General features: G+C 57.4%; 2 protein-coding genes across 3 annotated transcripts; both read left to right on the top strand.

Annotated features, from left to right (window-relative positions):
- Positions 1-767: 767 nt before the first annotated feature.
- On the top strand, positions 768-16,858 carry PRX (periaxin). Of its 2 annotated transcripts, XM_052655365.1 has the most exons (7): positions 768-810; positions 5,984-6,027; positions 6,111-6,209; positions 6,342-6,470; positions 8,740-8,896; positions 12,094-12,290; positions 12,897-16,858. In XM_052655365.1, the coding sequence occupies exons 1-7, from the start codon at positions 768-770 to the stop codon at positions 16,656-16,658; spliced, it is 4,431 nt and encodes a 1,476-aa protein (XP_052511325.1). In that variant the 3' UTR covers positions 16,659-16,858. The 2 variants fall into 2 exon arrangements, with proteins under 2 accessions (XP_052511325.1, XP_052511326.1); XM_052655366.1 differs by lacking the exons at positions 768-810; positions 5,984-6,027; positions 6,111-6,209; positions 6,342-6,470 and having other exon boundaries at positions 8,456-8,896; positions 12,897-13,883; positions 13,977-16,858.
- A 1,985-nt stretch (positions 16,859-18,843) lies between these two features.
- Positions 18,844-26,855, top strand: HIPK4 (homeodomain interacting protein kinase 4). Its single transcript, XM_052655367.1, has 4 exons — positions 18,844-19,734; positions 23,986-24,342; positions 25,212-26,060; positions 26,676-26,855. Exons 1-4 carry the CDS (start codon positions 18,844-18,846, stop codon positions 26,853-26,855), a joined length of 2,277 nt encoding a protein of 758 aa, XP_052511327.1.
- The last annotated feature ends 425 nt before the right edge of the window (positions 26,856-27,280 follow it).

Below are 27,280 nucleotides of genomic sequence, written 5' to 3'. Positions count from 1 at the left end.
GTGCTTTGCCCATGTTCCTCCTCCCTCCTGGAAGCTTCTTCCCTAACCTTTTACCTGGCTTCTTCCTCCTCAACCCTCCAGTTTGACCCCAGAAGTTGTGTCCTGAGCCTGCCCTCTGTGGTGAATTGAGGTCTGACAGTGTCTCCAGTGCTCAGCAAAGGGCCAGCCACCAAGGGCTTGTGAAGATTTATTGAATGAATGAATGAACCCAGGAATGTCTGAATGCATGAATGAATGAGAGAGAGAGAGAAAGCGTGCGCCTGCAATGGGGGTAGGCCTCCTTGAGCCCATCAGTAGCCGTGACCACACCATGTCTTCCAACTTTCCCGGGAGGAGGGTTCTAGCTGGGTTCCACCACACCCCAACCTTTAGTGGCTGCCAGGCCTGGAAGGCATTTCCCAGAGCTCAGCACATTCCTGCCTTCCCCAGTGGCTGGGAGTGGGCAGGGGGCATTTGGGAGAGAAGGGAGGATGCCCCTGGCATTCTGGGATCCTGCCAGCCGGTCTCTGGTCCCCCAAGCCCCTCAGGAGTGGGCCCCAACTGCTCAGGGTGGGGAGGGGGCTGCTGAGGGGCCAGCTAAGCTGATGTGAAAGGTGAGGGTGCCCCCTCTGCTGAGGGCCTGGAGGCCGTGCCCGGGTGGACAATGGGCCGGAAGCTGCTGATGTGCATTTTGGGGGTAATCCCCGGCCTCAGCCCAGCCCCGGCCCCAGGCTCCAGCTCAGAGAGCCAGGAGCATTCGAGGCAGCAGCCGGGTGGGTGTGAGGGGCATGTGGGAATACCTATGCTCCCTGTGCCGCCCCCCGGGGTCTGGTGAGTCAGGGCCGGCTGGGGGCCAGGGGCCGGGGGATCAGGGTGAGGCCTGGTGGCCTTGGTTTGGGAGTTGGGCAGATGTGGGTTCAAATCCCGGTGCTACCTATTACCTGAAGTGGGTGACCTTGGGTGTCACTCCCCTCTCTGAGCCTCCTTGGCTGTTATATGACGGGGACAGGGCATATTGCAGGGTCTTGGCGGTCCTGTAGAACTGTGGTTGGATCCCAGCCCCAGGACTTTCTGGATTTTTAACTAAAAACTGGGCCTTCATCTGCCTGTCTTGCATCCCTGATTCCAGGGGCCAAGCTTTGGGTGCCCAGCATGGTACATGATAGATGTCCCCCCAAGTGGCAACTCCATTAAACAGAGAAGTGGGGCTCCCTGGGTCCAGTCCCACTCAAGCCAAAAGTCCGCTGACAAGTCTAGCTGGTCCCCTAATTTGTTTGAATAATACAAAATGCGTATAAGTAGCAGTCACTCCGTGCCAGGAGCTTTTGAAAGTTTTTCGTCTCTTTTCACTCATTTTATCTTCACAACAAACCCATAAGGCAGGCACTTCTGTGATCCTTGTTTTAGAGATGGAGAAACTGAGGTGCAGAAAGATGCCGTGACTTGCCGAAGGTCACACAGCCAGGACACGGCTGAGCTGGGATTTGAACCCACATTAACTGGGAGAGAGAGTGGAAAGAGTTTATTTTTAGGGGCCCCAGGAACCATGCCTGGGTCTGGAAGCCAGGGAATGGTGTTGGTAGGAGGCTAGTCTCCCATGGTACTAGCAACCTGTCAACCCCAGGATCAGGGCTCACGGTGGAGGTCTCAGCCCAGGCGAGGAAAAGCAGCTGTCTAGGCTTCTCCTCTGTGGCTCCCACCCCCTGGAGGGTGGATGTGTTTCCCCACCACCCACCCCCTGGTGATGTCATATCTCGGCAGCCAATGGCTGGGGTCTCCCCCTCCTCCCCCTCCCCATTCCTTTTCCCCCCCAGCCTGGGACCGGGGCTGAGCAGACAGACCGGACCTGGGAGCTCTTGAGCTGTCTGGAGGCCTAGTGGTAAGAGATGAGCCAGTCAGTTCCCATCCTGGCCAAGCTAAGAAGCTGTGGGAATGAGACCCAGGATCCTGGGAGGGTCTGGGAGGGTGTCTGGGGCTCAGGAGGCTGCAAGGTGTAGGAGTTAAAGGTACAGACTTTGAAACCAGACCCTGGGTTCAAATCCCAGTGTTCTCTTCTTTCTGGCTGTGTCGCTTTGGATAAGATACTGCATTCACTGTGCCTCTGCTTTCTCACCTCTAAAATGGGCTGATGGGACTGCCCCGATGGTCCAGTCTTTCTGTGCTTCCACTGCAGGGCCACAGGTTCCATCCTCGCTGGGGAAGTCCCACCCATCTCAAAGTGCAGCCAAGAAAAAGGCAGGGGGGCTGATGGAGGCCACCTCACAGGGCTGACTCGAGAGTAAATGAATTACTGCTTATAAAGAGCTGGGGCTGGATGCTGAGGGTGGGACAGGCTTTTTGGTCCTTGGAATAGAGTGCCGGGGAGGAAGTGCTGATCTTGCTGGTTTGGAAGCTGGTACCCAAGCTGGATCTTGTCCCTCACCCAAAGTTCCTCTTTGGTAGCGGAGAAAGTGGGGCCACTGTGGGCAAAGGCTGGATATGAGACACTCTAAGATACTCAGCCCCCTGCCTCCCACACACAATTGCCTTCAGAGATTAGTTGCTATTACTTGAGCTCTTATACTGTATACTCCGAATATTCTAAGCACCTGCTGTTATCTCATAATTCCTCAAAGCCACTGTTATTGGCTCCATTTTACAGAGGAAGAAACTGAGGCCCTGAGAGGTGAAATTCAAACCTTGCCCCAGTATTCAAACCTGAGGAGTGCTGGAGCTGGGCCTAAATGAGGCACCCAGAGTCCACTGCCAGAATGCCTCCCCCTCCGCATCACTAGATGGCCTCAGATATCTCAGATATCTGGGGGCCTGGATGAGTCGGGTCAACCTCTCACTCCCACTGCAAGGGCTCCAGGTCACTCTGGTCTTCGGGGTGGCTGAGGCTGTGAGTGGGGAGAATTCTTGAGTGACGTTGGTGCCAGGCATGGGGGTGGTGGAAGAAGGTACGGTGAGGCAAAGCTGGGGGCTTCCTCAGCAGGCCCAAAGCTCAGCTGAAGGGCTCAGAGTAAAAATGACACCCACCCAGAAGGGCAGGAGTGACATCTTAAATGAGCATCTGAGTTGTGACTTCCCCAGGGAGGTGTTGTTAGGATTTAATGAGCCCAGGCAGGGAAGAATCTTTGCATACAGTGAATGCTCAAGAAAGGGGATTCTCAGAATTCTGGAAGCTCAGGAATGGATCAGGAAAGTGCCACAGGAGCTCAAGAAATTGGCAGTTAGCCTCTGGAGAGTACTGCCTAGCCTTGATTCCCCAGGGAAGCCCCATTAGAGCGTCCCCTAACACAGGTCAGGCCCGCCCCCTGGGCACCTCCCTACCCCCTCCTTCCCCTGCCTAGTGGGACAGCCAGAGCTGGGAACAGAGAGTGCCCTGGGTTGTGGGGTAGCAGGGGCGGGGTGGGGGGTTTCCTTCCGAAGCTGCTCCCACCCAACCCCACCCCAGGAGCTGGGTACGTGGCTCAGGAAGGGCACAGTTGGGCTAAATATAACCTGGGCTGGGCAGCCGTCCCGGGCAGGGATGGAGAAGCTGGGCACTCTCTTGCCCTCACCCTGGCTGGGTTTCCGGTGCCAGCTTCTGGGTGTGACCTTCTCTGGCTTGTCCTGGACAGGGCGCTTGTGGCCCTGGAGATCCTCCCCTCCATCTCCACCATCTCCTGCGAGTACCAGGCTTCTCTCACCCACAGCTCAGGACACTACCTTGTATCAGGGACTAAGAGTTTGCTTTTCAGACCGGGGTTCAAGTCCCAACTCCGTCACTGTGATATCCCACCTATCTCTGTCTCTGTCTCTTTTTTTTTTTTGGCCATGCCCCATGGCTTGTGAATGGGATTCCCTGATGGCTCAGTGGTAAAGAATCTGTCCACCAGTGTAGGAGCTGCAGGAGATGCAGGTTCGATCCCTGAGTCAGGAAGATCCCCTGGAGGAGGAACTGGCAACCCACTCCAGTATTCTTGCCTGGAGAATCCCATGGACAGAGGAGCCTGGCAAGCTACTGTTCATGGGATTGCGAAGTTGGCTACATCTTAGCGACTAAACAACAACGTGGCTTGTGGGATCTTTGTTCCCTGACCAGGGATTGAACCTGGGCCCTGGCACTGAAAGTGCCGAGTCCTAACTACTGGACTGCCAGGGAACTCCCTGTGATAGCCCATCTCTTAACCCTCATTTACTCATCAGTAAAATGGGGTACCATGAAGCCACAGCCGTAAAGTGTCTGCCTCGCCCAGTGTTGGCACTGAGTTGCTCTCAAAACACCTGTTTCTGGCACCCTTGATCCCTTCTGCCAGCCCAACTTCTGCCTCAACTGTTTTGCTGCCTAGGCCTCCTCCAGGGCTCAGAGTCACCAGTGCAAGTTAAGGTGCAGAGTTGGGGGTCAAGGGCACGGGTCCTAGCTGTATGACCCCAGACAGGTCACTTTCCCTCTCTGAGCCTCAGTTTCCAACCCTAAAATAGCCTTCACATCCAGAGTGATTTCAAGGCCTAAGGAGGCCTGCATAAGGCCCAGTCTAGAGGAAATAACCTGGATGTGGGGGTCAAGCCTGCTGGGAGGGGCCGGGGGCTCACAGGGGAGGCCAGGGAAGGACATGGAGAGCCAGAGAGGAGCCTTCTGACACCAGGGGTTGTGGCGGCGGGGGGAAGGCAACCAGTGGAGTGGGTACAGCTGGAGCATGGGGGGGGGTCTCTCTGTCCTCTGTCTCAGCCAGTGGTGGGCTATGAAGGGCCTTTGTGTGGCTGGGGGTGGGTGGGCAGGGGTGGAATGTGACCGAGCACAGCAGATGGGCCATTGTTTGAGGGAATGTGCCGCGTGAGGCCTGATCTTTCCCTGTGGAGTGGGGGTTGGTGAGTTGGCATGCCAGGTGGGGGCCAGGAGGACAAGGCTTGGAGGAGGGGGACAGGATCCATCTCCCTCTCCTAGAAGGGGCTGTCGGCAGAGACCCCAGCTCTGCCTCCTTCTCACTGGGCCATGTGACCTTGAATGAGGTTCTTGGCCTCTCTCAGGGCTTAGGGTTTTCTGCAGTGAGGTGGGAAGTGAAGGTCTTAGCCTAGGACTGGCAAAGAGTAACCACACAGTGCCCATTAGTTATTAGCATCTGTAGAAGCAGCTGGAGCCTTCAGACAAGTTAAAAGTCCTGGCTAGGCCATCTGTGACTCAGGTGAGTGACTTCCCTTCTCCCAGTCTCAGACGTCTTCTCTGTAACAAGCTCAATAATTTTATTTTTTGGCCACACTCTTCAGCATGTGGGACCCAGATTCTCTGGCCCTGTGCCCCGTGCATTGGAAGTGTGCGGTCTTAACCACTGAGCCACCAGGGAAGTCCCATGCCCAATAACTGTATTGATCTCACCAGGGTGTTCTGAAGTCCACAGACGCTGACCCCCGTGGGATATTCGAAACAAGATCAGGACCACAGGAAGTCCTCAGTGATAATCATGGCAAGTGCTTATGAAGTGCCTACCAGGTGCCCAGCACTGTATATTTACAAATACACGTGACCCTCTAACTAGCCCTGGGAGGTAGGTGCTCTCATTCGCCCCATTCTATAGATGGGAAAACTGAGGCACAGAGAGGTGAGGTGATTTGCCTACCTGGCAAGTAGAGGCGATGGTTTTACAGTGAATTTGGCCCTCTTGGTCAGCCGAGGTGGTTAACATAGGGATGGTACTGTCAGAAAGGCCTAGGAGTCATTCCTGGCTATACTACTGCTTCTTGTCCAGCCACATCACCTTGGATAAAGGTTTTTGGAGCTTCAGGTTCCCCACCTGCACTTTGGGGACAGAGCAGCAACAGGGTTGCAGGGTTGCAGTCACCAAGCCATGCAACAGGATGTGGAATCTTAGTTCCCCAAACAGGGACGAAACCCTTGCCCCCTGCAGTGGAAGCGTGGAGTCCTAACCACTGGACCACCAGGGAACCCGTGGGGATAGAATAATGACAGAGTGCAGGGAGGGTCAGACACTCAGGAATCATCAGTAGGGTCAGCTGACAGTAATGCTCACGTTATTCTTCTTAGAGCCCCGGACCCAGAAGGCTCAAGGAGCTGGAGGTGACCCTGAGGTGAGCACTGGCTGGTGCCACATGCCCCTCCCTGCCCTTTCCTGGCCTGCCTGGAGCCTCCTGACGTGGTCTCTCCCTGGCAGGCAGCAAGACCCCAGAGGAAAGGCGCAAGCCCTGCAGACGACTGCGCGCCACCCCGGGCTGGGCTCCTGTTAGGAGGGGGTGCTTATGCGCAGGCAGCGGTGAGAGGACACTTGGGATTGGAGCAGGGGGCGGCCCTTCTCCCCATCTCATACCCACCCTGACCTTTAAGCCCGGCCTTCTGCCCGCATCTTCCCCTGGGTGGCCTCAAGCCTGCCTCCCTGACCCCGCAGGCTCAGAGGCAGCTGCTCCATGCAGAACTGAAGCTGGTCCTGCAGCAGAAGGGAGAGAGGAAACCGGAGGAGCCGGGGGGCCAGGGGACTCCCAGTAGCGCCATGGAGGCCAGAAGCCGGAGTGCCGAGGTGAGTACCCTTCAAAGGGGACCTGCGGGGCCTTGGTGGGGAGCACTGACTAGGGTGGCACTGAGGCACTTCTTGGCTTCTCTGCCTCAGTCTTCCCATCTGTGAAATGGGGACAGCAACAGACTATTATAGGTCGCTGTGAGGGAAAGAAAAATTAACATTCGTGATGTGCTTAACACAGTACCTGACACAGACTAAGATTCCAAGAAGCTAATTCACTGAGCATGGTGGTGGTTTAGTCTCTAAATCGTGTCCAACTCTTGCAACCCCATGTTCTGCAGTCCACCAGCCTCCTCTGTCCATGGGATTTCCTAGTCAAGAATACTGGAGTGGATTGCAATTCCCTTCTCCAGGGGATCTTTCCAACCCAGGAATTGAACCCATGTCTCCTACATTGCAGGTGAATTCTTTACTGACTGAGCTACAAGGGATAGGATCATACTGGAATTCTATTAATACTAAGCTAAAGAAAATAGAGTAGAAAGCCTCTTCATCAGAAGAGGCAGAATGGTGTAAGGGTTAAAGACATGGGGTTTGGATCTATAGGCTTACATCCCAGTCCTACCACTTCAGCTGTACAACCCTGAACAGATGACCTGACCTTTCAAACCCTCAGTTTTGCCATCGGTGAAATGGGGCAATGGTCCCCATCTCTGAGGGTGCTGAGGACTCACACTTATGTCATTTGCCCAGGGCCTGGTACCTAGCCTCCTTCAATGTGAGTGGCTTTCACTGTCATGGAGACAGAGCATAGCACTGACTGCATCCTACTGGATGCCAAGCATACAGCGGGTCTCCTTTTATAGCAGCCAAGCTGAGGCTGAGGGTGGCAGGCATGGGGTAACATGCACAGAGGTCATTGCCTACAGGACAGCTTATGGGCTCTGAGGTCACACCCCCAAGGCTGAGGCCCCATCACTGAACTGGCTGTGTAGCATTAGGCAGTCACTTCACTTCTCTGGACCTTTGTGTCCTACTCTCTGCCCAAGCTGTGTGGAGGATGAAATGAGACACCACACATAAAATACTTGGCCCAGGGCCTAAGGATGGTGGTGATGGTCATGCTTTTCCCTGTTGCCCCTACCACAACTCTTCCTACCCCTTCTCACCATGTTCTGCCCAGCACTCTAGACTCGGGGCTGCTGCTGTGGAGCATCTGGGCAAATTTGCTTTCCCTTCTCCAAGTCCTGGGCTCAGTTCTGGGCTCAACGCCAGTCTGTGCCAGCCTCAAGATACTGCCCATTACAGCATCCCCTCACATCTCTGTTGCTTCAATCACAATCAGAGGTTCCTTCCATATACCCATGTCACCCAACTTTACAGGAGGGAAATGGGCCCAGAGAGGGCACAGTTCTCCCCTAGAGACACATAGCAGAGTGCATTCCTGGACGGGTTGTGAAACTGAGGTCTTTCACTGTCTCTTCTGGGAAGCCTGGATGTGGATCCCACAGTGCACTGCTGGGCCAGGGCCAGGTCAGCACCATTTACAGTAAATACCAGGCATACCACGTCTGCCAGTCCACCCCTCATTACCCACGCACGGCCGCTCTTCCCTAGATTCCCTCTCCAGTGGGCGTTATGCAGGGCTTGGGGTCACAGAGTACACAATAGGACAGTCACACATATTCAAGCCTTCAAGGAGGCCAGGCCCACCCCCACCCCTTCATACCGCACCCTTTCTTCGGGACCCCATCCTCAATTCCAGCCCTATTCTGCCGTTGTTAAAGCCCCTCCCCATAATTCAAGCCCGTCCATAGACTACGGGTCCCTTCCGCGCATCCACGGACACACTCTAGCCACACCCCTTTCCTATCTTTGGCCGCTCCTCTCCGGCCACTGTCCTCTATCTGGTCGCTCTCCAACCCCTAACCCCGCCTCCGAACTGACCACGCCTCCTTAGCAAACAGCCCCGCCCTCACTAGCAGGTCCGCCTCTCAGTTGCAACTCAGGTTCCCTCTGGCCTCCCCGTCCCATCCCTCCTCCATGATACCACCCCCTCGCCCCGCCTCTCCCGACTGCGGCCTTCGGGGCTCTCTCAGGCCAGTGAGCCGGGAGACCCACTGAACTCTTCCGTGGGTCTCAGAGAGCCGCCCTCGAGCTCACTTAAAGGGGAGATGCCGGCGAGAGTGGGCCCACACGACCGGCTTGAGCCCCGCCTGATCGCCTGTGCCCTGAGGACCCGGTTAAGAGCTGCTTTTAAGCGCGATGGCGGGCTCTGGGCGAGGTCCGGCCCCAGCGCCCCATGGCGACCCCTCGCCGCTCTCCACAGGAGCTGAGGCGGGCGGAGTTGGTGGAGATCATCGTGGAGACAGAGGCGCAGACCGGGGTCAGCGGCATCAACGTAGCGGGAGGCGGCAAGGAGGGAATCTTCGTCCGCGAGCTGCGTGAGGACTCGCCGGCGGCCAGGAGCCTCAGCCTACAGGAAGGTGGGCGGGGTGTGGGCACGGGGCGGGGCCTTCCTGCGGGGGCGGGAATCTGCCCTAGGCCCCAGGGCCGGGAGGCGGGGTTAAGGGCTAGGGGCGGGGCTTTGTGTGTCTTGGTTTTGCGGTTGCTCAGATACCGGCTCTGGAGGTTCATTGTCTCCCAAATCTGCACTTAACTATCTTGTGATCTTTCTGTGACTCGGTTTTCTCACCTCTAAAATGGGACTTACTCTAGTACATACCTCATAGGGTTATTATGTAGATTAAATGAGTCAGTATTTGAAAACACAGCAGGTAACTAAGTGGCACATAGTAAGCACTATATAAGTGCTAGTTATAGTTTGGTTGTTGGGGCTGAAGAAAAGAGGCGGAGTTAACAACTTGGAGGGAGTGGCGAAGAGAGCTTAGTAAGGGATATTTTAAGTAACATGGATGAGGTTGATGCTTTATTCATGCAACAACTATTTACTGAGTGCCTTCTATTTCCAGATGTTATTCTGGGTGCTTGGGCTACTGCTGTGAACAAAACAGACAACACTCTCTGTTCCTATGAAGCTTACATTCTAGTGAGGAGAGACATATTTAAGCAAAATCTGTGAAATACATAGTACATTATATATACATAATTTATGGAAACTAATGTAAAATACAGAGTACACTAGAAGGCCGTGTATGCTTATGGAAGCTAGGAAGGAAGCTGCGTTTTTAAGTAGGATGAACCAGGAAGGGCAGACAGGCCTGAAGGAGGTGAGGGAATGAGCTCTGTGGCCATCTGGAAAAGCATTCCAGGCAGAGAGAACCAGTGCAACTGCCCCAAGATGGGAGAGTGCCTGGTTTGTTGGAGAAACAGCAAGGAAGCCAGTGTGAATGGAGCAGAGTTAGTGAAAAGCAGAGTAAGAGATGAGGCCAGAGAAGTAAGAGAAGGGGTAGTTTTTTGAGGGCTTTATGGACCACGGGGAGAACTTTAATTTTTAATCAGAAGTTGTGAGTGAAGAAAGAACATGAATTGACCATATTAAAATGCTGTATTAGCAGTAGACTGTAGGGGGCAGGATGGGGAGCAGGAAAAAAAGCTCCTGTGATTATCCAGGTAAGAGATTGGTGATTTGTTGTTGTTCACTTGCTAGGGGAAGGGATAAACAGGGAGTTTGGAATCAACATGTATGCAGTGCTATATTTAAAATATTAATAGATAACCAAAAAGGACCTACTTTATGGTACAGGGAACTGACTCTTTGTGACCCCATGGATGTGAGAGCCGACTCATTGGAAAAGACCCTGATGCTGGGAAAGATTGAAGGCAAAAGGAGAAGGGGACAGCAGAGGATGAGATGGTTAAATACATGGATTTGAGCAAACTCTGGGAGTTAGTGGAGGACAGGGTGATACTTGGGGCCAAAACAGTGTTATTGGTGGTGAAGACAAGGCTTTGGATTCTGGATATAATCTGAAGGAAGAGTCTTCCGGACTGGATATGGGATTTTTGGAGAGGGGTCAAGGATGTGTCCAGGAATTCTTGACCTGAGAATGGAGTTGGTAGCCCCACAAATGGGAAACCCTGGGGCTGGAGCTTGTTTGGAGAAAGACCAGGAGTACAGTTTGGACCTGTCAAATGAGAGCTGGACACCAAGGCGGAGATGTGAAGGGATATGTGAAATTAGGATGGATGTGGGGAGTGTTGGGCTGGAGAGACACAGTTGGGAGTTGTCAGTATATTTATGATCTTTAAACTCCTGAACCTGGGTGAGCTTCCCTAAGGGATAAGTAGTATGGAGAAGAGGAGAGGTCCAAGGCCTGAGCTGGCTCTCTGGGACTCTGTGTCTTTAAGAGGTCTGGGAGATGGGAGGAATCATTCCAGGAGGCTGAGAAGAAGCCCCCAGGGAGGTTCCAGAGGGTTGGGCACCCTGGAAGCCAAGCTGAGCAAGGAGATGAAAGAGAGAGAGTGAAGCTGGGTCTCAAGCAAGGGTTTAAATGGATGAAGTCTGGGACTTGACTGCTGGACTTAGCAGCTACACAGAGGTCACTGTATGAGACCTTGAGAGACCAGTTCGAGGCTCTGGGAGGGGGGTGTCAAAAGTGTGATGGGAGAAGTGAAAATAACGCAGTCAGACAACTCCATGAATTGTGCCACTGAAGTGAACAGATAAGTGGGGCAGAAGTTCCAGAAAGAGTGAGGTCAAGGCAACCTTTCTTTAAAAAAAAAAAAAATTATTTTTGGCTGTGCTGAGTCTTCGTTGCTTTTTGAGGGCTTTCTCTAGTTGCGGCAGCTGTGGGCTACTCTTCATTGCAGTATGTGGGCCTCTAGTTGCAGGGGCTTCTTCTGTTGCAAACACAGGCCATAGGCGCAAGGGCTTCAGAAGTTGCAGCTCATGGACTCAGTAGTTGTGGCACAGGGGCTTAGTTGTTCCGAGCCTCGTGGAATCTTCCTGGACCAGGGATCGAACCCATGTCCCCTGCATTGGCAGGCCAATTCTTATCCACTGAGCCACCAGGGAAGTCCAAGACAACCTTTCTTATGGGAGAAAGAGTGGTATGTTCTTTGCTGATGACAATAATGTAGAAGAGAAGGACAAATTGATGATGATGTAGGGAGCAAGGGGAGAATTGCTGGAGTTTATCCCTGAAAAGGTGGTGGAGAGATTGACCCGAGCTAGGAGTGGGATTGGTTTATCCCTAGGACAGATGGAGAGTAGAGAAAATCGCCGCAGGACCAGGGAGGGTGAGTAATTGGGTGGGGGCTTCTGGAAGTTTTCTTCTGACTCTGTTTCTCAGTAAAAGAAAGCAGAATCAATGTTTGAAGTGTGAGGTTCGGGGAGGGGGAGTAGAAAGGGGAGAGGTGCGGCAAACGGGCTTGGATTTGCTCTAAGGGAGGCAGGGCTAAAGCCTAGGCCGTGGCTTTCTGAGTATCAGAACCTCAAACAGGGAGGAACTTTGTGTCTCAGTATCCTGTAGCTCTTGGAGAAGGGCATGGCAACCCACTCCAGCATTCTTGCTTGGAGAACCCCATGGATAGAGGAGCCTGGCAGCCTACAGTCCCGTAGGGTCGTAAAAAGTCGGACACAACTGAAGCGATGGAGCACGCACTGCACGCGGGTATAGGCGGGGCCAAAAGTTTGGGCGGCGCCCTGCTGCGCGGGCTCCAGGGAAGTGGGCGGGGCCGGAAGATGCCCACGCCCTGCCCACCTCCACCTGGCCTACAGGGGACCAGCTGCTGAGCGCCAGAGTGTTCTTCGAGAACTTCAAGTACGAGGACGCGCTCCGCCTGCTGCAATGCGCCGAGCCTTACAAGGTCTCCTTCTGCCTGAAGCGCACTGTACCCACCGGGGACCTGGCGCTACGGCCCGGGACCGTGGCCGGCTACGAGATCAAGGGCCCGCGGGCCAAGGTGGCCAAGCTGGTACGCGTGCTTAGCCCGGCCCCGGCCCTGGACTGCCCCAGCGATCCTGTCTCTGCGCCGTGAGCCCCACTGCCCCACACCCGTGGGCCAGCCTTGCCCCCTGTCTCGTCACTAACCCAGCGCTAATCCCATCCACTGCCTCCTGTTCTCTGCCCCTAAACTCCTCCCTGGGGAGGGGGACCCACCCACCCAAACCAGGATCCTCACCCACCAGTGGTCCTGAACCAGAGAGGCCACGTTCAGTCAAGCCTAAGGGTGGCTCACTTACTACCGAGTGACTCTGGAGGAACTTCTTTACCTCTTTGGGCCTCAGTTTCCCCATCTCTAAAGTGAGGGTATTGGGGAAAATGGTGGACGAGGAGCCAGAAGTCTTGGGTCACAGTTTATACACCCCTGGTGATGCACTGTAAGAGTCCAGATTAAAGTCTTTGCCTTCCTGGGCAGTCATGGTGACATGACAGGCAGGAAGTGGGGATGGTGCTTTGGAGACAAGATGCTCCATCCAACACATACCCATCCTGGTAAAATGACAGCATGGGGCTTCCCCCTGTCCACCCTAGGCCTCCCACTGTCCCACCGCCTCCTGCCTCTCTCCTCTCTCCCCAGAACATCCAGAGTCTGTCCCCTGTGAAGAAGAAGAAGATGGTGATGCCTGGGGCCCTGGGGGCCCCCGCAGACCTGGCCCCTGTTGACGTCGAATTCTCCTTTCCCAAGTTCTCCCGTCTGCGTCGAGGCCTCAAAGCCGAGGCTGTCGAGGGTCCTGTCCCAGCTGCCCCCACCCGCCGGCGCCTCCAGCTGCCTCGGCTGCGGGTCCGAGAAGTGGCCGAAGAGGCCCAGGTAGCCAGGCTGGCGGCCGCCGCTCCTCCCCCACGGAAGGCCAAAGCAGAGGCTGAGGTGGCAGCAGGACCCCGTTTCACGGCTCCCCAGGTGGAGTTGGTTGGGCCCCGGCTGCCAGGTGCCGAGGTGGGTGTCCCCCAGGTCCCAGCCCCCAAGGGGGAGGCGGCCCCTGCAGCAGAGGCCGTCAGCGGCTTTGCCCTCCACCTGCCAACCCTTGGGCTGGGAGCCCCAGCTGTCCCTGCCGTGGAGCCTGCGGCTGTAGGGATCCAGGTGCCCCAAGTGGAGCTGCCCTCCTTGCCCTCACTACCTGCTCTGCCCACACTTCCCTGCCTGGAGACCCGGGAAGGGGCTGTGGCAGTGACGGTACCCACCCTGGAAGTAGCAGCACCTACAGTGGGGGTGGACCTGGCCTTGCCTGGTGCAGAGGTGGAACCCCGAGGCGAGGTGCCCGAGGTGGCCCTGAAGATGCCCCGCCTCAGTTTCCCCCGCTTTGGGGCCCGAGCAAAGGAAGCTGTTGAGGCCAAGGTGAAGGGGCCTAAACTTCGAATGCCCACCTTCGGGCTCTCTCTTCTGGAGCCCCGGCCTGCTGCCCCCGAAGCTCCTGAGAGCAAGCTGAAGCTGCCCACCATCAAGATGCCCTCCTTTGGCATCGGGGTCTCGCCGCTGGAGGTCAAGGTGCCCAAGGGGCCTGAGGTGAAGCCCCCCAAGGTCCCAGAGGTCAAGCTCCCCAAAATGCCTGAGCCGGTCCTTCCAGAGGTGCGACTCCCAGAGGTGGAGCTCCCGAAGGTGTCAGAGATGAAGCTTCCGAAGGTGCCAGAGATGGCCATCCCCGAGGTGAGACTTCCAGAGGTGCAGCTGCCAAAAGTCCCAGAGATGAAGTTGCCGAAGGTGCCCGAGATGAAATGCCCGGAAATGAAACTCCCGAAGGTGCCAGAGATGGCCGTGCCCGAAGTGCGTCTCCCAGAAGTGCAGCTGCCGAAAGTCCCCGAGATGAAACTCCCCGAGGTGAAACTCCCCGAGGTGAAGCTCCCAAAGGTGCCAGAGATGGCCGTGCCGGAAGTGCGTCTCCCAGAAGTGCAGCTGCCGAAAGTTCCAGAGATGAAGCTGCCGAAGGTGCCCGAGATGAAATGCCCGGAAATGAAACTCCCGAAGGTGCCGGAGATGGCTGTGCCGGAAGTGCGACTCCCAGAGGTGCAGCTGCCGAAAGTCCCCGAGGTGAAACTCCCCGAGGTGAAGCTCCCAAAGGTGCCGGAGATGGCCGTGCCAGAAGTGCATCTCCCAGAGGTGCAGCTGCCGAAAGTCTCGGAGATGAAAGTCCCTGATGTCAAGCTCCCCGAGGTGAAGCTCCCGGAGATAAAACTCCCCAGGGTGCCGGAAGTGGTCGTGCCGGACGTCCACCTCCCACAAGTGCATCTGCCAAAGGTGTCGGAGATGCGGCTGCCAGAAGTCCAGGCGCCCAAGGTCCCGGAGGTGCATCTGCCGAAGGCACCAGAAGTGAAGCTGCCCAAGGCTCCAGAGGTGCAGCTAAAAGCTGCCAAGTTAGAGGAGGCAGAGGGCATGGACTTCGGCTTCAAGATGCCCAAGATGACCTTGCCCAAGCTAGGGAGGGCGGAGTCCCCATCTCAGGGCAAGCCTGGTGAGGCAGGCGCTGAGGTCTCGGGGAAGCTGGTGACACTTCCATGTCTGCAGCCAGAGGTGGGCAGCGAGGCTCGTGTGGGTGTCCCCTCTCTCACACTGCCCTCGGTGGAGCTAGACCTGCCGGGGGCCCTGGGCCTGGAAGGGCAGGCCGCGGCCGCCGAAGTGGGCAAAGGGGAGCAGGCAGAAGCAGCTGGGGTCGGGGAAGCTGCCTTCCGGTTGCCTTCCGTGGAGATCGTCACCCCACAGCTGCCCACGCTGGAGGAAGGGCAGGCAGAGGTGACAGAGGCGAAAGTCAAGCCCTCCTCCAAGTTCTCCCTGCCCAAGTTTGGACTCTCGGGGCCAAAGGTGACCAAAGCAGAGGCTGAGGGGGCCGGACGAGCTGCCAAGCTGAAAGTGTCCAAGTTCGCCATCTCACTCCCCAGGGCTCGGGTGGGGACCGAGGTGGAGGCCAAGGGCACAGAGGAGGCAGGTCTGCTGCCCGCCCTCGACCTGTCCATCCCGCAGCTAAGCCTGGATTCCCATCTGCCCACAGGCAAGGCAGAGGTGGCCGGGGCCGATATCAAGCTCAAGGGGCCCAAGTTCGGCCTGCCCAAGTTTGGGGTCAGGGGCCGGGACACTGAGGTGGGAGAACTAGTGTCAGGGGCGGCTGAGCTGGAGGGCAAGAGCAGGGGTTGGGATGGGAAGGTGAAGATGCCCAAGCTGAAGATGCCCTCCTTTGGGCTGGCTCGAGGGAAGGAAGCAGACATCTCGGGTGGGCGAGTCAGCCCCAGGGAAAAGCCAGAGTCCACAGCTGTGCAACTTAAGATCCCTGAGGTGGAACTGGTTGCTCTGGGGGCCCAGGAGGAGGGGCGGGTAGAGGAGGAGACAGCCGGCAGCCGAGGACGGCTCGCAGGCCTGCAAGTGTCCCCAGCCAAGCAGGTGGGCACTGAGGCCCAGGACGGGGGACTGAGGATGCCGCTGGGCATCTCCCTGCCCCAGGTGGAGCTCACCGGCTTTAGGGAGGCCACCCCGGGCCAGCAGGCTGAGAGTTCTGCCCCTCCAGCAGAGGGCACAGCGGGCTACAAGGTCCACGTGCCTCAAGTGACCTTGGCTCTACCTGGAGCCCAGGCGGCGGGTGGCGAGCTGTTGGTGGGCGAGGGTGTCTTCAAGATGCCCGCTGTGACAGTGCCCCAGCTTGAGCTGGACGTGGGGCTGAGCCGAGAGGTGCAGGGTGGGGAGGCCACCACCAGTGAGGGTGGGCTGAAGCTGAAGGTGCCTACGCTGGGGGCTAGAGCTGGGGCCGGGGCTGAGGGGCTGGGCGACCAGTCCGCAGAGGCAGAGCGCATCTTCCACCTCTCCCTGCCCGACGTGGAGCTCTCCCCACCTGCTGTGGGCACCCACGCTGAGTACCAGGTGGCAGAGGGTGAGGGAGATGCCGGACACAAACTCAAGGTGCGGCTGCCCCGGTTTGGCCTGGCACGGGCCAAGGAGGGGGCTGAGGAAGGTGAGAAGGCCAAGAGCCCAAAACTCAAGCTGCCCCGCGTGGGCTTCAGCCAGAGCGAGGCGGTCAGTGGGGAAGGCTCCCCCAGCCCCGAGGAGGAAGACGCGGAGGGCGGCGGGGAAGGGGCCTCCGGGCGCCGAGGTCGCGTCCGAGTCCGCTTGCCCCGTGTAGGCCTGGCTGCCCCTTCCAAGGCCTCCCGGGGGCAGGAGGGCGAGGCGGCACCCAAGTCTCCCAGCGGGGAGAAGTCACCCAAGTTCCGATTCCCCCGGGTGTCCCTAAGCCCCAAGACCCGGGGCGGGAGTGGGGACCAGGACGAGGGTGGATTCCGGGTGCGGCTGCCCAGCGTGGGGTTTTCCGAGATGGGCCCTCCAGGCCCCGCGAGGATGGAGGGGGCTCAGGCTGCCGTCATCTGAAACCCCTGAGCAGAGGGAGACCGCCGCCCCCGCCCCCGTCTCATCTTTCCCATCCCCCACCCCTTGTTCTGTGTGTGAGATAACTAGCACTAACCCTCAGAAGGCTGGGAGGTGGGCAACTGACCAGGGCAGGTCCGGGGTGGCCGTGCCTGGCTCTTTGGCAGGAGTGCCTATGTCTTGCCAAGTCATGTGAATAAAATAATCCAGAGGTGGCTCTGTGTGGGGTCTCCTCTGTGTGCTCGCGTTGCAGGGGCGGAGTGCGGTGGGTGGGGGGTGGGCCAGAGAAAGGAGTCCCTTGAGGTCTGGCCTGAAGGGGTCCTCTGTGCAGGGAGACAGCCCAGAGTCAGGAAGGCCTTGGTGTGGGCCTGGTGGGAGGGGGGCTGTTCAAAATTCCCAGGGGCCTCTGAGCTGGAGAAGTGCCCCAGCAGAGCCCAGGGACCCCTGTGCTGGGGACTCCACGTGTCCTGCGGGGTCCCTTCTGCCAGGACAACCCCAGGAGCCCTAAGCAGAAAACGCTTGCTACCCCCTGCCCTCCGCTGGCCACCTCCCCACCTCGAGAGCACTCCTGCACCCTTGCTCTCCTTTTCCCGCCTGGCTGGTTTGACTACCGGTCCACCCCTGCCCTACCCAGGGAGGCCTTTCCCGGTCCCCTCTCCAAGCTCCCGGGTTCAGAACTTCCACTCCATGACACCCTAGGACTAAGTCCCAGGATTGTCAGCCCCTAGTGGGGCTGGGCCTCAGCTCCCAGGGACCCCTCCCCACTCAGGATCTAAGCCCCCACCAGGGTCCCCATTACACTGAGGTGCCCCAGGTAAGCTGTCCAGGTGCGACGCTCCCGGTGATGCCGCTATAACCGCCACTCCACTCTCGTCACGCCTCCACCCTCCCATTCTAGAGGAAGAAGGGCTGTGCCTTTGAGTTGTCCCAATGAGTATGTGTGTGCGCCTGCTCAGTCACTTAGTCGTGTCCGACTCTTTGTGACCCCATGGACTGTGGCCTGTCAGGCTCCTCTGTCCGTGGGATTCTCCAGGCAAGTGTACTGGAGCGGGTTGCCATTTCCTCCTCCAGGGGATCTGCCCGACCCAGGGGTCAAACCTGTGTCTCCTGCATTGGCAGGTGCATTCTTAACCGCCAGCGCCACCTGGGAAGCCCTGGGTTGTCCCAGTCTCCTCCCTTAATCCATCACCTTCTTCCTTCAAGCTGACACCCCTTGGAGTTTTTTTACACATATATAGTGTAAGGATCAGATAAGGCTTCTAAAGCATTCAATATGTGTTTTAATGTTTCAGTGTTAAATTTCCTAAAGTCTGCTCCCCCGAACTGCCAATCCATGCTTCCGTCCCATTGTTATCCAGGCCAGAGCCCTGGGCCCTGTCCTGCACGGCTCCCTCGTTTGCCCATAACTGGCCAGTCCCATGGTCTGTCCTCCTGGCCTCCTGAGTGTCTCATCCACCTGCCTCTCCCGCCTCTCCCACCTGGACTCTGCTGCAGGCTGGGGGCTTCCACTCTTGCCCCCTCCAATCCACTCTTCTTCACACAGTAGCTTTCTGACACTCAAAATCTGACCCTGGGGAGTTCCTTGATGGCCTAGTGGTTAGGATTCATCTCTGTCACTGCTGTGGCCTGGGTCTGATCCCTGGTTGGGGGGAACTGAGATCCTGCAAGCTTTGAGGCCAAAATTTAAAAATAAGTAACTAAATAAAATTTTCAATCTGCCTTCCTCATTCAAAGCCCTTCTGTGGCTCCCCAGGGCTCTCACTTGTTGGTGTCTAGTCACCAAGTCGTGTCCGACTCTCTTGTGACCCCGTGGGCTGTAGCCCACCAGGCTCCTCTGTCCATGGCATGTCCCAAGCAAGAATGCTAGAGTGGGTTGCCATTCCCTTGTCCAGGGGATTTTCCCAACCCAGGGAGCGAACCCACTTCTCTTGCATTGGCAGGTGGATTATTTACCAGAGCCACCGGGGAAGCCCAGTGCTCTCAGAACAAGGTCCAGACTCCTTAGCCTGGCACTCAAGATTCTTTGCAACCTGGCCTCGCGTTAACCACGCCGCCCCCTCCCCAGGGTAGCCACAGGCAGGGCCAGGCGTTTTCTGAACACAGACACACCCACAAATCCCCCAGCTTGGGAAGCCTGCAGCTCCTCACCTCTGTTTAGGGATGTCCCATTGCTCTCTGCCCAAGGCCCATGTTCAGGCTCCCTTCTCTTTCGACCTTTCACCTCTCCAGCCTCTCCAGGGTTCCGCCCCTGGGCGGGGGAGGGGAGGCCCTACCTGCCACCCCACCCCCCCATTCCAGCCAGGGGCTCAGGTCTCCAACAACAGAACCAGAGCCACTCAGCAACGCTGGAACCCATTCGGGGGGGCCTGGGGCCCCTCATCCCAAGCCGGGAGGGGTTTGGGGGAGGGGTGCGGCCCCTGGCAGACTCACCGTGTGGCCCAGGGGTCTGGGGGTTGCCAGGGAGGTGGGGGCGAACCTTGCAGGGCAAGGCACGAGTGAGATCCTCTTTCCCCCACTGTGGGGGCCTCGGGGCCAGTGTCGGGGTGGGAGGCCTCGGAGGCAGAGCCCGTGGAACAGGGGTGGCGGCAGGGCGGCGTCCAGAGGCAGGGGCACCATGGCCACCATCCAGTCGGAGACTGACTGCTACGACATCATCGAGGTGCTGGGCAAGGGCACCTTCGGGGAGGTGGCCAAGGGCTGGCGGCGAAGCACAGGCGAGATGGTGGCCATCAAGATCCTGAAGAACGACGCCTACCGCAACCGGATCATCAAGAACGAGCTGAAGCTGCTGCGATGCATGCGGGGCCTGGACCCCGAGGAGGCCCACATCATCCGCTTCCTCGAGTTCTTCCACGACGCCCTCAAGTTCTACCTGGTCTTCGAGCTGCTGGAGCAAAACCTTTTCGAATTCCAGAAGGAGAACAACTTCGCGCCCCTCCCCGCCCGCCACATCCGCACGGTCACCCTGCAGGTGCTCCGGGCCCTGGCCAGGCTCAAGGAACTAGCCATCATCCACGCTGATCTCAAGCCCGAGAACATCATGCTGGTGGACCAGACCCGCTGTCCCTTCAGGGTCAAGGTGAGTGCGCCACCCCAGGGCAGCAGGTCCCTGCTCCTGTTCTCACCCAGCTTCCCCCAGCCCTGGGGTCTCTCCTTGACCCTGGGGTCTCTCCTTGACCCTGGGGTCTCCCTGGGTCCCACCTCCCCACCCTGAGGTCTCTCCCTCCTTGTCCACGATGGTTCTGCCCACCTCCTGGCTCTGAAATTCCTCTTTTCCCCCATCCCAGTCCTGACCCCCTCTCCCTGCCAGTCCTGAGGGCTCCCCGTCCTTGTTCCATTCTTGGCTCAGCTCCTCTGTCCTGCTCCCATCCCTGCGACCTTCTAGCTGGGGAGACAGTGAAAGTGAAAGTGAAGTCGCTCAGTCATGTCCGACTCTTTGTGACCCCATGGACTATAGCCCGCCAGGCTCCTCTGTCCATGGGATTTTCCAGGCAAGAATACTGGAGTGGGTTGCCATTTCCTTCTCCAGAGGATCTTCCCAACCCAGGGATTGAACCTGGGTCTCCTGCATTGCAGGCAGATTCTTTCCCATGTGAGCTGTAGCCGGGGAGATAGAGTCTCCAAGATAAATGAGCAAAATAAGCTATGTGAACGAGAAGGAGACAAGACGAAATCAGGAGGAGGAGGATGTGGGGTGGTGATGAATGAAACTTTAGGCTCTGTGGTCAGGGAGGCCTCCCTGAGAAGGTGACATTTGACGGAAGGTTTGAGAGAAGGAGGAAGCTGTGTTAACATCTGGGGGAAAGCATCTCAGCAGGAGCAGCCAGTGCAAAGGCCCAGAGGCAGGAGTAAGTATATGAAAGCGTGAAACTGAAGGTGTTTATCGCTTCTAGGCCTTTTGGCTAAGATCAAGTGTGAAAGTGTTAGTTGCTCAGTCATGTCTGACTGTTTGTGACCCCACCGACTATAGCCTACCAGTCTCCCTTGTCCATGGGATATTTTCAGGCAAGAATACTGGAGTGGGTTGCCATATCCTTCTCCAGGGGATCTTCCCAACCCAGGGATTGAACCCGGGTCTCTTGCATTGCAGGCAGATTCTTTACCATCGTATATATATAAATGCACAAGTATGTGTGTTTGAGGAGCAGTGAGGAGGCCAGCGTGGCTGGAGCAGAGTGACTGAGGGGAAGAGGGAGGAAACGAGACCAGGGACGGGATGGGGCGGGGGCGTACAGGGCCTCGTGGGCCTCAGGGAGGATTTGGGTTTTATTCGGAGAGAACGGTGGAAGCACCGGAGGATCCTGGGCTGAGGAGGGGTGTAGTCTAACGCAGGTGCTCGCGGGCTCCCTCTGGCTGCAGGAGGGGAACTGACTGAGGGGCCGGAGCAGAAAGAGAGAGAGACTGCCCCCGGTCCAGGTGGGTGGGGTCGTGGGAGAAGAGATGTGTTTGGTGGGGTGGGGTTTCCGGGTAGATTTGTTTCTTTTGGTTACCCCCTCGGCTGGCGGGAATCTTAGTTCCCTGGCCAGGGATTGAACCTGGGCCACGGCACTGAAAGCACGGAGTCCTAACCACCGGACCACTAAGGAAGTCCCTCTGGGTAGATTTTAGAACAGGTTGTTGTACGGCGGAAACCAACACAACGTTGTAAAGCAATTTTTCACCAATTAAAAAAATTATTTAAAAAAAGATTTTAGAACAGGACTTGCTGGCAGATCTGATGTGATGTGTGAGAGAGGAAGTGAGGGAGGCCGAAAGGCCTGTTGGCCTGAGTGACTGGAAGGACAGCGGCAGGATCCTTCATCGTGAGTTTGTTCATCAGCAAACATTTTTGGAGGGCTGCTCTGGGCCTGACCCTGAGCTGGGCACACAGGTGCCTCCTCTGAGCTGTCGCGGGTCCTTGGACTCCCCCATCCCCACTCTGACCCTTCTGTCTGCTTACAGGTTTGTTACTCTCTGATGATGGGTCTGAACTAAGAGCCTTGTGCGGGCAGGGCCAGGGGCGTTTCGGTCACTTCCGTGTGTTCAGCATTTCCCAGCATAGCACCTTTGTGGAGTCAGTGCTAAATGAACGTCAGAGACACAGGGAGATACAGAGACAGGAAAAGGCAGATCATTCTGCCCCAACAGATGGAGGGAGAGAGACCCAAGGAAGGAGAGATTCCCACAAATAGAGCAGGAGGCAAACAGGACAGAACCACAACACCTGGTCTGTGTTGGCAACCCCGCCTTGTTTGTGGGATGAGCGAATGAATGAATGAATTCCATGAAGGCCGACTGAATGATCGGGGTCATCCAAACTTTCTGGGATTCAGGCCTCAGCAGTCTGTGTTGAGTCCAGATCAATAACTATTTGGCGTAACACTGCCTTCTGCAGATAGAAGGTAAGGGATGGCTGAATGAAAAGCAGAGTTACTCAGGGAGGGAAACCGAGGGAGAGACTGAGATACGGTCACAGAGATTCAGAGTAAAAACGGCAGACGGCTCCCCCAGAGGCATGGCAAGACACAAGGGTTTTCAGTCATTCACAACGTGACTTCGACAGGTTGTTCATCAAGCACCTGTATGAACCGAGGGCCGGTGTGGGGTGTCAGCAATGCTTGATGGGTTTCAGGGTGGTGTCCTTCTAGTGGGCCTGAGAGAGACAGAGATGAGAGAGGCAGACAAGCAATGAGGAGGCAAAGAAAAGAGAGACACCAACCCAACAAGAGACAGAAAGAAGGAGAATGACCGGGATAAAAAAGTCAGTTCAAACATTCATTCACTCTCTCCTGGGCCCCTACCGTGTGCCAGGCACTGTTCCAGCCATCTAGGGATGTGGCAGTGAATAGATAAAATCCTTGCCCTCATGGGACCGATGTCCTCGTTGGATAGAAAAGCAATGAACTCCACACAAAACTAAAATACATGGTATGTGAAATGGTAGCAAGAGCTATGGAGAGGGACTTCCCTGGTGATCAAGTGGCTAAGACTCCTTGCTCCCAATGCAGGGGGCCCGGGATCTAGTTCCTGGTCAGGGAACTAGATCCCACACGCCACATCTGAAAGACCTCCTGTGCTGCAACTAAGACCTGATTCAGCCAGGAAAAAAAAAAAAGAGCTATGGAGATAAACAGGGCTAGGGAGGTAAGTGCGGCTTCCAAGGTGGGGCTAGTGGTAAAGAACTCTCCTGCCAATGCAGGAGACATGAGACTGGGGTTCGATTCTTAGGTTGGGACGATCCCCTGGAGGAGGGCATGGCAGCCCCCTCCAGTATCCTTGCCTGGAGAATCCCATGGACAGAGGAGCCTGGTGCGCTACAGACCATGGGAGTCGCAAAGCATCAGATACGACTGAGTGACTTAGCACGCACACAGGGAGGTGGGTGAGAAGGGTGGGGTGTGCTGTTTTCGATAGGATGGTCAGCAGAGGGCTCCCTGAGAAGGTGACATTTAAATGAAGACTTGAGGTGAGGGAGGCAGCCACGTGGACATCCAGAGGAAGATCTATCTAGGCCGAGGGAACAGCCACTGTAAAGGCCCTGAGCTGTGAGTGTGTCTGGGTTGTTCAAGGATTGCAAGAGGCGGGTGTAGCTGGTGCTACGTGACCACGGGTAGGGGACGAGGCAGATTGTCGGAGTCTTGAGGGCCAAGGGATGAAGGCTTCGGCTCTTATCACAGGATGTGGTAAAGCTGCAGGAAGATTCTGAGTAGGAGTGTGACGCGATCTGACTCAGGTGGTCACAGGATCCTTGGGGCTGCCTGTGAGAATCAGATTGGAGGGCTGGTGGGGCGGGGCGGGTGTGGGCAGGGGAGGAACAGGGAGACCAGCAAGGAGGCCCTGACATTAGTCTGGTGTGTTAGTCGCTCAGTCGTGGCCGATTCTTTTTCGACCCCATGAGCTGTTGCCCACCAGGTTCCTCTGTCCATGGAATTCTCCAGGCAAGAATACTGGAGTAGGTTGCCACTTCCTTCTGCATGTTCTTCTCCAGTAGCCTAGGTTGGGGATGAAGGAAGACAGGACCAGGGTGGGGGCTGAGAATGGGACACAGAGTGAGCAGAACAGAAAGTGGATGGAGTCAGGAAGATTTGCTGATGGACAAGGCATGGGGGAGAAAGAAAGAGACAGAGGTTAACCCCCAGGGGCATACGTTCTAGTGGAGAGAAACAGAGATCGAGAGACCAGCACACAAACCAGAAAAAAGGGCTGGAGGAGAGAGGGACATAAAGAAGAGACCAAGATTCAGAAGTGCAGCAGCAGAGAGTCAAGTGGCAGATGCAGAAGGAGCCCACCGAGACGCCAGGGGAGGCTCATACGGGCTGCCCCTGCCCACCTGCCTCCCTCCTCCTGCCAGGTGATAGACTTCGGCTCAGCCAGCATATTCAGCGAGGTGCGTTACGTCAAGGAACCCTACATCCAGTCCCGCTTCTACCGGGCCCCCGAGATTCTACTGGGGCTGCCCTTCTGCGAGAAGGTGGACGTGTGGTCCCTGGGCTGCGTCATGGCCGAGCTGCACCTGGGCTGGCCCCTCTACCCGGGCAACAACGAGTACGACCAGGTGCGTTACATTTGTGAGACACAGGGCCTGCCCAAGCCCCACCTGCTGCATGCCGCCCGCAAGGCCCACCACTTCTTCAAGCGCAACCCGCACCCCGACGCCGCCAACCCCTGGCAGCTGAAGTCCTCGGCTGACTACCTGGCTGAGACGAAGGTAGAGGGGACAGGTGGGGGCGAGGGCAGTCAGTGTGGGCAGTCTGCTGCACCCAGAAGAAATAAAATCTAGGTTAGATCTCAGAGAGGACTGGAAGCTTGGCGGGGGGTGGGATGCAGGCTGTGGGAGTTGTTACAGCAAGATGGATCTGAGTGAGACCCCGGGTGGGACTGGAAGTCAGGGCGGCCACCTCTGCAGCCAGAATCATCAGAGTTGTGCGGCAAGAGTCTGGATGAGACAGCAGAGAGGACTGGAAGTCTGGGCCAGGCGTGGGAGCTGTCACAGGAAGAGAGGGGTCTGGGTGAGACCAAAGGTGGGAGTGAAGTACCCGGCAGACCTTAATAACCCCTGGGAGAATGGTCTGGGCTTGACTCGTTGGAGGCCTGAGGGCTGGGATCAGACGTGGGGATCAGCTGTGGCAGCCAGAGGGGTCAGCATTTGATTCCAAAAGAGGCACCCCTTCTGCTCATTGCTGGCAGGGGCTGCACCCATGGCTCAGGGAAGGACGGGAGGGCTGGGGCAAGAGCCAGCTGGGGTCAGTGAGAGCCCTGGGTTAAACAGGAGGACCAGAGGTCACGGTCAGCTGTGCTTCCTGCAGCAATAGGCGGGGTCTGGATGAGATTAGAGGGGGCCTCTCTTGGTAGGGAGCAAGTGTGACCTTCCCAGCAGTAAGAGAGTACCAAGTCAGATCCCAGGCAGAACTGGAAGTCAGGGTTCCCGTGTGCAGACTTCATAGCCATGAGAGAGCTCTGGGCCAGACTGGAGGGCCGACTGGAAACTAGGGCGGGGGTTCAGATGTGGGCCCCACAGCAGGAGAGCCTGGGGCCGGAACTCCATGCCCACCCCTGCCCCACCCTGCGTCCCACCAGGTGCGCCCACTGGAGCGCCGTAAGTACATGCTCAAGTCGCTGGACCAGATCGAGACGGTGAACGGAGTCGGGGCGGCCAGTCGGCTGACCTTCCCGGACCGTGAGGTGCTGGCGGAGCACGCCGATCTCAAGAGCATGGTGGAGCTGATCAAGCGCATGCTGACCTGGGAGTCGCACGAACGGATCAGCCCCAGCGCCGCCCTGCGCCACCCCTTCGTGTCCATGCAGCAGCTGCGCAGCGCCCATGAGACCACCCGCTACTTCCAGCTCTCGCTGCGCAGCTGCCGCCTGTCCCTGCAGGTGGAGGGCAAGCCACCCACGTCGGTCTTGGCCGCCGCGGAAGATGGGCCCCCCTACTACCGTCTGGCCGAGGAGGAGGTGGCCATGGGCCTGGGCAGCACAGGGGGCAGCGGGCCCTTCTTCCGAGAGGAGAAGGCCCCCGGCATGCAGAGGGCCATCGATCAGCTGGACGACCTGAGCCTGCAGGAGGTGGGGCGTGGGCTCTGGGGCGAGACCCATGCCGATGTGGTCCCTGACGTGCTGGCCCCGCTCAAGGCCGCCGCTGTGGGCCGTCGGCTGCCCGAGTCCAGCCCTGAGCCCATCCTGGCCTTCTATGGCAGCCGCCTGGTGGGCCGCCACAAGATCCGCAAGCCACCGGCTGGCTCCAAGTCCGACTCCAACTTCAGCAACCTGATCCGGCTGAGCCAGGCCTCACCTGAGGACGACGCCCCGTGCAGGGCCAGCGGCTGGGCAGAAGGAGAGCGCCTTGGGGCCTCTGCCGAGCCGCCTGTCATCCCGCAGCGTGACGGGGATGGGCCAGACATCAAGGACATGGCCATGGATGCTGAGGTGAGCTGGGTGGGGGTGGGGGGCGGCCAGGGTGCAGGTGATTCTGGGGTTGGGGCACAGGGAACCAACCTGGCCTCCCACACATCTGAGTGGCCTGTAGTTGGCTCAGGGTCCAACACACACTACTAGCCCACCCTCGGGATGTGATGAGGCTCAGCAAACACTAAGACACTCATGTGACAAGGTTCAGCAAACATGAACCCATATTCAGGCTGTGTAAAAACTCAGAACATCATAATCCACATGTGGGAACTGATAAAGGCCCAGAACCCTGAACAAGACCATAGCACAGCTCACCCACCTCCAGGAAGATGGGACAGAGGCTCAGCAAACACTCCTTCAGGGCACATTATGGTCTCAGCAAACACTCCTTCAGGGCACATTACGGTCTCAGCAAACACTCCTTCAGGACACATTAAGGTCTCAGCACACACCATTTAAGCCTCCAAAATATCGAGAGGGTTCAGGATGTACAAAATTGTCCTCAGGAAGTCACAAGGAAGCAGTTGGGACTGAAGGAGTCCATAAGCGGGCAGGCTGGCTGTTTCCAGGGTGGAGGTGGGACGTGGGGAGGGGGCTTCCTGGGTGATGCCCATCTCTGCTCCTCCCCAACAGAGTCCAGGCCCTGAGCTCTTCGACCCCAACAGCTGTCCTGGGGAATGGCTGAGTGAGCCAGACTGGACGCTGGAGGGCCTCAGGGGGCCACGGGTTCAGGGGCTCCCCCCACGCCATGCCCACCCACATGGTCCACCCCGGGCCACCAGCTTTCTGCAGCACGTCGGCGGGCACCACTGATGGGTGGCCCCACCCCTGCCCATCGCTGGGGGCTGCACTGACGGGGCTGGCAACCCCTTTCTCAGAGCCATCCCCTGAACCGACAAATTATTCTTACAGAAAGATAGTTATCCAGAAATTCCCCATGCCCCCCCCGCCGCCCACGGTGCATGTCTGCACACACACCCCGAACACAGAAGGGTTTTGGGGTCTGACCTGTGGCCCCCTGGGCCAGAGGTATGCAAGAAGGGGGGGCTTCACCCCACTGGCCCTGAGCACACCCTTGGCCCTGCCGTCTGTTTATTTCAATAAAGAACTGTTAAGCAGTATTGCCCCCTGCCTGTTCTCCTTGCCTGAGGCCTGAACTGGCACGGGGAGCGGGGTTCAGGGGGACCCAGGCTCTGCTCTCCAGTGCTGCACCCAGTCTACCACAGGCTCAGGCTGGA

This window comes from Budorcas taxicolor, chromosome 18 (assembly GCF_023091745.1).
Source record: "Budorcas taxicolor isolate Tak-1 chromosome 18, Takin1.1, whole genome shotgun sequence".
Taxonomy (NCBI): domain Eukaryota; kingdom Metazoa; phylum Chordata; class Mammalia; order Artiodactyla; family Bovidae; genus Budorcas; species Budorcas taxicolor.
This window is presented reverse-complemented; position numbering and strand designations above follow the sequence as displayed.

Excerpts from the sequence above, each read along its gene's own strand:
- PRX (XM_052655365.1), top strand. The coding sequence starts at position 768 with ATGTGGGAATACCTATGCTCCCTGTGCCGCCCCCCGGGGTCTG. Across the intron at positions 6,028-6,110 it reads GAGCTGGAGGTGACCCTGAG|GCAGCAAGACCCCAGAGGAA; the intron begins GTGAGCACTGGC and ends TCTCCCTGGCAG. Across the intron at positions 6,210-6,341 it reads GTGCTTATGCGCAGGCAGCG|GCTCAGAGGCAGCTGCTCCA; the intron begins GTGAGAGGACAC and ends CTGACCCCGCAG.
- HIPK4 (XM_052655367.1), top strand. The coding sequence starts at position 18,844 with ATGTTCAGGCTCCCTTCTCTTTCGACCTTTCACCTCTCCAGCCTCTCC. Across the intron at positions 24,343-25,211 it reads ACTACCTGGCTGAGACGAAG|GTGCGCCCACTGGAGCGCCG; the intron begins GTAGAGGGGACA and ends GCGTCCCACCAG. Across the intron at positions 26,061-26,675 it reads ACATGGCCATGGATGCTGAG|AGTCCAGGCCCTGAGCTCTT; the intron begins GTGAGCTGGGTG and ends CCTCCCCAACAG.